The sequence below is a fragment of the Lutjanus erythropterus genome, chromosome 14, assembly GCF_056507025.1.
Source record: "Lutjanus erythropterus isolate fLutEry1 chromosome 14, fLutEry1.hap2, whole genome shotgun sequence".
In the NCBI taxonomy this organism is placed as follows: Eukaryota; Metazoa; Chordata; class Actinopteri; order Lutjaniformes; family Lutjanidae; genus Lutjanus; species Lutjanus erythropterus.
In genome coordinates this window covers 10837831-10849220 of record NC_139330.1, presented here as the reverse complement: position 1 = coordinate 10849220, position 11390 = coordinate 10837831, and the positions used below count along the sequence as shown (strand labels likewise).

General features: G+C 39.2%; 1 protein-coding gene across 2 annotated transcripts; it reads right to left on the bottom strand.

Annotated features, from left to right (window-relative positions):
- Positions 1 to 918: 918 nt before the first annotated feature.
- On the bottom strand, positions 919 to 10002 carry npas4l (neuronal PAS domain protein 4 like). Of its 2 annotated transcripts, XM_084736633.1 has the most exons (10): positions 9539 to 10001; positions 9227 to 9353; positions 7161 to 7324; positions 6809 to 6954; positions 5752 to 5851; positions 4822 to 5086; positions 4623 to 4732; positions 3669 to 3804; positions 2361 to 3550; positions 919 to 1381 (listed from the first exon to the last, which is right to left on the bottom strand). In XM_084736633.1, exons 2-10 carry the CDS (start codon positions 9331 to 9333, stop codon positions 1353 to 1355), a joined length of 2247 nt encoding a protein of 748 aa, XP_084592759.1. In that variant the 5' UTR covers positions 9334 to 9353; positions 9539 to 10001; the 3' UTR covers positions 919 to 1352. The 2 variants fall into 2 exon arrangements, with proteins under 2 accessions (XP_084592759.1, XP_084592760.1); XM_084736634.1 differs by having other exon boundaries at positions 9227 to 10002.
- Positions 10003 to 11390: the final 1388 nt, after the last annotated feature.

Sequence of the window (11390 nt, the reverse complement as noted above, 5' to 3'; positions counted from 1 at the left end):
CACTTCAATGTTCATGCATCGCTTTTATGCTGTTGTTAATTGGCCATTAATGCCTTTTAAATCAACCTTGTATGCTGTTTTTAAATCACAGTTTATGCTCTGAATGACATTTGATGCCTTTATTTCCCCCCTTTCTCTAGTTGTTTATTATACATTTAAATATATTTTTTGCAGATTGCAATTTACCTGATTTTAATTTATTTGACTGCTTTTTAATTACTGTGTTTCCTGTTATCATTATTATTATTATTGTTGACCCTAATTAACATTACTGCCTCATTCCATTCATGCAGAAAGCTCTGCATTAAGCCTAGTGGTGTAAACAAAATTAGAAAGGGTTTTGATTGTGTTTAATTGTATTAAGGAGTCTAATAACACAGTCACTGTTCAAAAAGAGGGGAGTCGTATATAATGTACCCCTGCTGTGAGTTTTTAGACAGACTGAATTCTTAAGAACCAATGCATTTCTCATTCTTTTTTATTGACCTTTCAATCATTTGGAGCAAATTGCAGAAATAACACTGAACATTCAGACACGTACAGAATCCGTACCATGAAAAAAATAAACAAACGTGGAATGAACAAAGTTTAAAAGTCACATTGCAGTAAGTAAAACAATTTAAAACACTATTAAGTGAGAGTACGAAGTGAGTATGTTCAAAATAAATACAATTAATGAGATTCAGAGTTGGAATGTATTTAGATGTACCGTCGAGGTAGGTGTTTAAGTAACAATCATCAGTTTCTGTCTGACTGGCTCTTTATTTATAACAGCATGAAAACATTTATGGCACACAGAGAAATGAGCAAATAAGGAATGTAAAAAATACAATTTAGCAAACTGATATGTCGTCAAGGCACCTAAAACCAAATGTTTACAAATGGCTCTTTGTTATAAGGAATGTTTTTGTGTGTGTGTGTGTGTTAAAGCTCATTAAGTTGTCTCTGAAATCCGCGTAACATCCTTTTAAATCCGCACGCCTCATTTATAAAATTCTTGTGGCGATGACATTGATAAAGTGCTCAATAGTAAACTGTGGTCACTCAGCATTAGAAGAAAAATATACCTCCATTGTCACTCAGACACATTTTTAAAAAGTACCCTTTTCATAAAATATAAGACATCAGCAGAACATAAAGCACAGTTGACAGCAGTGTTGAGAAATGAAGACAAAGCTGTAGTCTAGTCTAGTTTCTTCTCTACATTCAGAAGGAAGTCATTTGGGGAAACAGTGTCTTAGCAAAGATGTCCTTCAAATGTCTTTGCTCATATTCTTCTTTGATCCCAGCGAAGGAAGATCACCCTGACAATATGTCATACAAGTGTTAGCGCGGTAAGTCACAGACTTATTTCAGTACAGGTTTTCTTCAGCAAGTCCATCTGAAAGAGACAAAAAAAATAACATGAATGAAATGTAACTTCAGTATCTGCAGTGAATATATGAAATACACATCAGATCAGTGGCTGTGTCGTCTGCTACACTCTTAAATAAAAGACATCATTAAAAAGGGGTTCTTCCTGAGGGCCGAGGTTCTACCCAGAACCGTTTACTACTGAAGTACCCTTTTTTGAATTAAGTGTTTTGTCAAGGATTTGTTGAAGAACTCTATCATCAAGGGTTCATCAAAGGTTGTTTGAACTATACTATTAAATGATTCTTGGTAAAACCCCCTAGGTGGGTTCTAGGTAAAATCCTGGAATATAAAAAACATTCTCTGTAGAACCCAGGGGGTGTGTTAAATATAAAACCTTTGGACCAAAAAATGTCCTGAGAAGAACGCTCTTGACGTGGTCTACATAAAACACTTGGAATATAAAAAGGTTCTCAGTAGAACCTCCGGAGTGTGTTCTATATAAAACCATTTGAACAAAAAGGATTCTCAGTGGAACCCCATGAGTATGTTTAGAACCTTTAGAACAAGAAAGGTTCTCAATAGAATCCCCTGAGTGTGTTCTTGATAAAACCCTAGGGGGAAAAAGCTCTCAGTAGAACTCCTTTGGCAGGTTCTGGATAAAACCTTAAGAACATAAAAATGTTCTCCATAGAACCCACTGAGTGTGAAAAATGTTCTCGGTAAAACCCCCTGGGCGGGTTCTTGTTACCACCCTTAGAAGGTGGAAAGGCTCTTAATAGAACCCCCAGAGGCTTCTTGGTAGAGCCATTACACCACAGAAGGGTTCTCCCCTTCACATATAGTTCTAAGTGTAACCCTTTATGTTGGGATCTGGGTAATGGGGTAAAGGTTCCAAGTGGAATCTTTATAAAAGGTTCTACCAGGAACCAAAAAGTTCTCCTATGGGGACAAGCCAAAGAACTCTTTATGGTTCTAGTTAGCACCTTTATTTCTGTATAAATTACCTTGCTGAAGGCCACTCTGCATGTAGTGGTTGAGTTGATGCAACCCAGTGTTTTGTTCTCGGTGTCCCAGCTGCAGACTGAAGGCTTCCATGACGGTGAACGGTTCTGCAGGCAGCGGCTCCTCCGGGATGGTCGGAGAGAGACCGAGGGGCTCCAGCTCCGACACATTCCTGCCGTATGGCGCAACAACATGGCCGGACAAGCTGCTTTTCCTCGTGACCATGTCCAGGTCTTTCAGGATGCTGTCGAACACGCTGTCGTCGAGGACCTGGTCATGCTTAGGGGGGAGGTGTGAGGGGAGAGGAGGGTGGAGGGGCCAGTCACAGGGCGGGTTCAGGCTGTGATACATGGCAAAGCTGCTGGCTAGAGAGGAGATCTGCTGAGCCAGGATGCTGATCTCTGCCTGCTCCCTCTCGTCGAAATGGTGAGACTCTGTGGAGGCTGGAGACTGGTTGGGGGTGAGAAGACTGGAGGAGTGCATGGTCAACACATGGTGAGGAACATGGTGCACTTGAGTAAGGCTGCCCCCTTGCGGTGGCTCCAGAAGGACGAAGTCGTCTTGATGCAGAGCACAATCCACCGGGCTCTCACACATGTCGGACACAGACAGGCAGTCTGGAACTAATCGAGCGTCAGATGTACAAGCTTGGAAATCATAGGTCGGAGATGAGGAGGAGAGCGGAGAGTGAGCGCCGAAGGCTGCCTGGTCAAAGGTTTGCTCGGCGGTGGCTGCAGGGAGGGAGTCGGAGGAAGATTGGTGACAGGTGAGCGCTGCCTCTGGGTAGGAGTAGTAGGAGGGAGAGCCCTCAGGGGAGGACAGCAGCTGATCTGTGTATCCATGCACATCCATCAAGAGGTCATGGCTGAGCTCCTCCTGCTGCAGAGGGGAGCTGGAGGAGGCCGGGCTGTAGGGAGGGGTGAACAGAGCAGGGCTGTCGCCCAAGGGAGCAGGTGAGCTCTCGCCCTGAGAGGAGACGCACGCCACAAAGTATATGTCTTGCTCGGAGTCCATCCTCGCTCTGGCACCTGGCGGCTCCTCACTCTGGCTGTTAGACGTCCTCTGCCTTTTAAAGCATTTAGCGTGAGCGTTTGGCGCCTGTTGAGCTGCAAAATTGCAGGAATTTGCCAGAGATGATGGTCTGAAGGCGTCACTGCAGATTTTCTTCTGCAGAAATCTGGCCTCTGTTTCACTACAAGAGCAAAACAACGTGATAAGTCGTCAGGAGTTAAGTCAAGTGTTTGTAACTCGAAAAAAACATTTCTTACACTGTCAGCTCAGGTCTACTGGAAAAGTGAAGTCTGTCATACCTGATGATGAAGTTTGTGCAGCTTATGCCCCGGCTGTCAGAGTCCTTGTTAGCTTGAATGTAGATCCAGTTCCATGACAGATCCTTGCACTGGAGTCTGAGCACCAGTTCCACCTGGAAGCCCTCATCTGCCTGCACTGGACGGGACAGGAAAGAGACATGTGTGGTTATTATCATGCACACACAAACCTGATGATAAGCACACAGTGAAATCAGTAGTAGATCTGCAAAATCTGTCTTGTTCTCATATTTATTTAGTTTTGTGTTTGAAACCTTAAAGGGACAGTTCAGATGATTTGAAATGGGGTGGTATAAGGTATTTATCGATAGTCAGAGCATTACTTATAGTAGATGGTGATTGACATGCCCCAAATAAAGAGAAGTAGAGCTATTTTAGCAACTTTAAAAAATCAAGATCAGTTTGAGTTTTTCTGCTGTGAAAACTGCTATTGGACACTCCAAACCAACCAAGCTCCATAGGCAAAATCTTTAATTTTACCTTGTAAAACACGGAAGTTGCTGGTCTACTGCTGCCTCGATCTGTTAGTTCGTTTGTGTTTTTGGTTGACTTCTGCGTTTTAATGGAATAGTTCAGATCCAACAAAGTCACGCAGTAACACAAACAAACTAACAAATCCAGGCAGCAGTCGACCTGCAACTCCCAGTGTTCTTTGAGGTAAATTGACTGATTTCACCTATGGAGTTTGGTTGGTGTACAGAGGGCAATACTTTGCTTAAATAACAGCATTTCCTGTCAGAAAAAGCTGTCTTACAATAAAGTAAAGCGTTGAAAATATTCTAACTATAGTGCACATTTAAAATGATATTGTTTTTTTTTCAGTGGCCAAAAATCTGTAGCTAATATGCTGACTATCGATATGTACCTCGTCCAGCCTCACCTCAAATGGCCCTGAAATATCCCTTTAACTTGTTTATCATTGCAATAGACACTTACTTAAACTTCTATGAGAATCTGCACTCAAAGAAAGATCTTCAGGGTGGACAAGACTGTACCACGATCGGCCGGTCATTTCTTCTGCTGAATACCCCAAAGAATATAAAACACTGAAAAGAAAGAGAGAAAAGTGTTTGTATGGAACCAGTAAAAGGACATTTTGATCATAGTTGTTTAAAGGGGTGAAGCATGAATTTACCTGTCTGACAGCTGAGTAAAAGTCATATCCAGTCTGTGGACGCTGCTGAAGCTGCTACAGAGGTGGGAGTCAGAGCTGCTCAGGCGGTTGACCGTGGGGGTGCAGAGGGCCACAAACAGAGTTTGGTTGGTGGGACCGACGGACGAGGAGAATGGACACGGCTGAAGGAAAGACTGGAAGCGTCCTCTGACCGTCATGGAGCAGCAGCTGCCGTGTTGCAGCTTGAAGGCCTTGGAAGTTTGCATACAACAGACAAAGCTCCTCTCTGAAGAAAGATAGCAAGTCGGTTTAGTCTGTCAGCGGTAAGAATAGCCAGAACAACTTTTTCAGAAATTGAGTTTTCTCTTGGAACTTTATTTCTTTTCTTTTCTTTTTTTTTTAAGTTTTACTTTGTACAATACTGCTTTGGCAGTGTTTCTTTTTATTGTGGTCATTCCAATAAAGCCTCTGTGAAATTGAATTTGAATAGATTTTGAGCACAAAACGGAAAGAAAGCAAAAAAGGAGTCAAAAAATTTGCAGGAGTGTGGCCTTCATTTTGGAAAACATGGCAGTAACAATGGCAGCAACATCGTTGTAAAAATGAAAAAAGTTAAGAAAACTCAAAATTTAAGAGCAGCTTACGTAAGTTTTGAAAAAGTTTTATCATCTAATGTTTGTTCAGACAGTTTACTTTTCTTCTTTACATAAAGTTGAATCTTTGACTTTAAGAAACCCGGAAAAGTTGTATTTCAAAAATTGTAAAAGATTTTGAAATACAAACTTTTTGGGGGGGTTTGTAAAGCTCAAAGTTTCAAGTTTGTCTGAAGAAGAAAATTATCTCAACAAATGGTAACAGGTCTGCAAAACATTTTTAGTTTATTTCAAAACATATGAGTTTGAGTTTTATTCAAAACTCAAAAATTTAGCGAAGGCTGTGGAAAAGTTTTACCTGAAGATTTGTTGTTTTCGATGTCCAGGTTTGATTTAACGATAGCAGTGTCAGAGCTTTCCACCATGTCATACAAAGTGTCCCCTTGAAGCACATCAATCTGGAAAAACATAAAAATTTTACTGTTAGATACAACAGATTAAAGACTTAACTTAAAAAAGTTAGTGTCCAGGCTGCCTTAAAAGTTCAGGTTGACTGAATTTAAAAACATAAGTTGAGATCATTTTTTTAATGATTCAATGGTTTGCAGTCTTGACTTATCCTGAAGTGTGTTCGTGTAAAGAGTAAAGTGTGTTAACTCTCACACAGTGCATGCTGGGAAGTCCATTAATCATGTTTCTTTAGACACTTAATTTAATGAGTTGACTGAACTGAAAAATACTCAGTACACTGAAAAAATTAACTTTGAAGAAGATTATATTAAATTAACTGCCATCATTTCTACACTGTTAATATTAAGATGCAGCGAGAGCTAGAATTTCTGAAGTAAAAATTCAAATATTCACATTTTATTAATGTAATAAATGAACCATGATGGAAGAGTAAGTTTTATTATAAATGTATTCATACTATTTAAATGTCTTGTGTTATAATTTAGTGATTTGTGATGAAAGTAAATCAAAGAAAGATAAAGAAGATTAAAGAAAATCAAAGAATATATTGTATTCTTCTTTACCTCAAAACAGTAAATCTGACAGGTATGTGATATTTACTTAATATAATATGATCAAGTAAAAATCACTTAATATCATTCTGAATGTTAAGTTTAGGGGTCAGCACATTTTACTTGATAGTGGTGAGTGAATCATTCTTGAAATTACAGCTGGAAAATTTAGTTTAGTGAAAATTGTTACAAGGATTTTGTCAAGTACATCTTACAAGTTAGTTTTCCAGTGCAGAGTTCATTAATTCAACTCTTCATCTCAAGTGAAAAGACTTCAAGCTAGAAGAAGAAGTGTTCTGAAAATAAATACTAGAAATCTTCGGTTTAATTACGATAAGTTAATGAGAAAAGTGTTCACTAATTAAACTGAATATATCAAATCGATGTACTCACCATGGAAAGACCGAGATACTCAGCTACATTTTCAGACACATAGACCAGCCTCCCCTGCGTGGTGGTGACCAGGATGAAGCCGTGCAGGGCTTGAAGAAAGGCCTCGTACGGCAGGGAGCAGTGTGATCTCTCCACAGCCGGGAGCCCTTGGAGAGGAAAGAGTGAGTTCAGCTTTGGTTACACTGAGCACATCTCAGCAGGTTGTCACAGCTTTTATCTTTGATTTAGTCCCTGTGGTACAGCAAAGTTAGTCCCATTTTGTTTGACGGTGACGCAGGCTGAATGCAGATTAGATGTTCAAAGATGTTTAAAAAAAAAAAAAAAAACTGTAACTGAAGTGTGAAAAACTCACCCTGGAAGAGCACAGACTTCCTGATGTAGGTGCAGATGGCGGCCATGGAGTGCAGGTAGGAGAGACGCTCCTGGTCCTCCAGGGTGATGGGCAGCAGAGCGCGCATGTTCCTGATCTCATGATTGATGTGGTCCCGCCGCGCTTTGGATGCTCCTTTGGTGGATCTGTGAGAGACCATGATTGCTGAGGTCAGAGGGTGAAGGAAAACCGGAGAAGCTGGGGAGCTAAAGTTTTGTTTTACTGCCACACTTCAAAAAATCTGTCTGGGGTCATCCTCCTCCAAGTGGCAAGAGTGGAAAAAAAAAAAAGAACAAAAAGAGTAATTTGCCTGAACTGATCTAGCCTCTTTTTCACAATCCAGCCTGGAGTCTCTCCCCCACCAGCTGGAGCGGACTTTGAATATCAAGGGTTCCTATGGAAACTGCTGATATGAGAGGCTGTCGTGTCTGCAGCAGAAATGAAGCCTCTCAGTAGACTTTGTCTGTGTGATCAGTATCTGTCTGGGCCCATCCACAGAGAGCCGGGGGTTTTTATAGCTGCCAGGATTTCAGCGTGGGCGTCGCACACAAAGAGGAGGCTGGGCTTCTGCTGCTCCCTTCATTGCCTTATAAAGTGGGTGTCCTCGGAGTGGGGCGCCCCACGTCACGAGGACACAGAAAGGGCCACAAAAGGAGAATTATACCAGTTTGTATCCCAGCCGATTAAAAATAAAGATCCATTAAAAGTAGATAATTGGCAGGCAGGTTTGGGGAGTAACCTATTACATGTAATGGGATTACATAAAGAAAAGATAAGCGTACAATAACAGAAAAATGTAGTAAAAGCAGGATTACAGTTTTATAATGCACAGTGCAGCACACTCATGACAACAGTTCACAAATCCCTCAACATGTGGTCTGAGTGAAACCAGCTCCTGACCTTCAGTCCTTAAGTAAAAAAATGTTTTACTAAATTTCAACATTATTTTGTCTTTAAATTAAAAAAGAGGAACATCACTATTAGTACTAATGTTGGCAACACAGACCAACAAACTACAGCTGCAATGATTAATCACTTAACAATTAACCGCAAATTATTTTGGTAATCGATTAATCCGAGTTATTTTCTTAAGAAAAAAGACAAAATTCTCAGATTCCAGCTTCTTAAATGTGAATATTTTCTGGTTTACTGAACTTCTTTGGGTTGTGGACAAAACAAGACATTTGAGGAAACACTGATCGACGTTTTCACCATTTTCTGACATTTTATAGACCGAACAACCACTCGATTAATCAAGAAACCATCCGCGGATTAATCGACTGAAAATTTTCATCAGTTACAGTCTTACAACTAATGTTAGCTACACACAACAATCCATTTAGTTTGCTAACCTGTCAATATTACTGCTTATGGCAGTTTGCTTTAAGTTTGAATGTGAAATGTAAATAGCTACTTAACTTTAATTAGCATAATTATAACTATTAATTTAAACATGTATTTGCATATAACAAAGACAGAAGATGTGGACCTAAAAAAGAGCATAAAACATTACATTAAACTAAATATTTTCATTATATTTGGTACTGAGGTAATCCAAAAGCAACTTGAAGTTACATTACTTTAATGTCTGGATTAGTTACTGACTACATTTTTTAACAGGTGATTGGTAACTGACTGGGAATGCATTTTAAAGTCTGTGATTTCTTTTAGGATCCTCTTTAAAGACTTTAATCCGGTCTGTGGATTTAACAGGAATATTAAACCACAATTACACCACTTGAAATTCATGGACACATTATAATTTCCCAGTGGTATTATTCTATCAAGACGACAGAGGCCGGTCTGTCCCAGCTGGACTTTTTTTTAACGCAGCACCAGCATCGTTGCGGCTGGATTAGTATGTATCACATACAGTACTCGGCTGCAGACTGGAGAAAACTGGATTAAAGTGCTCCCTGTGGTGCTGCTCTGCAGGCAGCAGAGATGGCTCTAAAAAAAAAAAATCTCCTCAGTGGCCATGTGTTGATTCAGCCACTAGAGGACGTGGAGCAGAGAGGAGGAAGAGGAGGAGGAGGAGTGACACTGACCTGAACCTTCTGCAGAAGGAGCTGCGGTGATCCTTAGGAAGATGATGATGATGGGAGGTGCATGGAGAGCTGACATGGCATTTGCAGAAGTTGCACCAAATAGTCATTTTGACGCTTATGTAGCCACCTAAGGAAAAAAAAACAGGTTTAATAACTCAGAAGGGATTGAATAAGTCTTTAAGAAGCAATCAAATATGTGTTTTTCCCTTTTAAGAAACAGATTTTGAGTTAAAACTGGTCAAATAATGTTGACCTAGAATCCTACATAGATCCCCTGTGAGAGTAAAACTACCCGCCTTCATCTCCTCCTACCTTCACAGGCTCCAGTCTGGAGGATGACTGTCAGCTCCTGTGTGCGTCCTTCCTTTTATAGCCCCAAACCCGACACCTCTCATCCCACTCAGCCGGTGGGGAAGAGAAAACACACACACACACACACACACACACACACACACACACACACACACAAAAAAAAATGAGATAATGTTACTTGTTGTGACGCGATGACAAGTGATGGAGGCGGGTTATATTTGGTGAATGGAGCCCTAAAAATAACCACACAGCATCCCATTCAGCGACTTAAAGTGGCAAAGATGTGAGATGGAATTGGAAGAAATAAAATGTGTGTAGACAGGGGAGGGTTACTGTAAAAATGTATTCACACGGAATTACTACTTACCTGTTAAAAATGTAGTCAGTAACTAAATCCAAGTATGAGAATATTAAAGTAATGTAACTTGATTACTTTGTTTTACCTTTGGATTACCCCAGTGCCAAATGTGCAGTATTATTTAGCCTAATATAATGTTTTAATGCTTGTCAGAAACTTCCTTCTAATTGGATTTCTGTGTGTAGCTAACACCAGCATTTATCATAATTTTAAACTGCATTATTAAATTGTAATCCTGCTAAATAATCCCCATTTTCACTAAATGTAACTGTAATCTGATTATATCTTTTTTCTTTTTTTTACTATAATGGACTACAGTTATTTTTTGTGTCCTAATTACTTAATCCCATTACATGTAATCTGTTACTCCGCAAGCTTGTGTGTAGATAGTCTATAATGTATACAAATGCTTTAATTGTTAATTGAATAAAAAATATTGATTTTTTACCCTGGGCCAGTCAACAGTAGGGGAGACTGGGGGTGGGTGCAAAACTTTTGCCTGTTTCAAAGTTTCTCAAAGACTATCTGGACCTGACCAAACAAATCTTATAACTGACTAACTTTACATCTGTCTGCTAATATATTTAATGACGATTACATATCACATGTCTTTCATAATATTTATCTGAATGGATAAAGACACAGCCAACCCTGGGAACGATTGCAGCATGATCAGGAGATGGTTGCAACATGTTAAATAAATATTTAATATTGTAAATAATATTACAGTATTTTTTATATATACACATATTTTATAGTATAACATTTTGCCACTTATTCACCTCAAGGTGGTGCTATAACAAACAAGTTTACTTTTTCACAATTACCTATAAAAAGGTTTGGTGTGCAGTCAAAATTATTTTGCAGTTTTAATCGTTCAATTCATCTGCATAATTTCTCAATTAGTCTTCTGCTTCAAAAAATAAGTTACAACTTACATGTCTTATTTTGACAAAGTCGTCTTAGACAGTTGGACCAACTGTCTTGAAAAGGAGTCAGGATCATCTACTGATTTTGCTGATCTCAAGTTATCAAAGGCATTTCGATACATGATTTATGATTTATGAGGTAATTGTTTTTTATCAAAACAGCTAGTTTTCTAAACTTTGCAAAAACTCATGAATGCAACAAGATACCAACATGAAAATCAAGACATTTATTCAGTTTTCAGTTTTCACTATTAAACATTTTTCATGTCTGATACACTGAACCATCTTCCTCTTTACTTGAGGAGACACTGTCATTGTTTCTTTTTTGTTTTCAAATGCACTTCCTTTAACTTTATCCTTATTATTTAGTTTAGTTCACTTCAGATCAACAGACTCAACAACCTTTTCTTTATTGTCCCTAGAATTTTGGTAGATGTGTTTTTAAGTTTAATAATAATAATTTGCCTGTTTCACTCAGAATGATTTCTTCCTTTCATGATTTGAAGACGTCTTGGCTTGTTTAAATTGTGTAAAATGTTTTCTGCCTGAGGACTTCCTTGAAAAT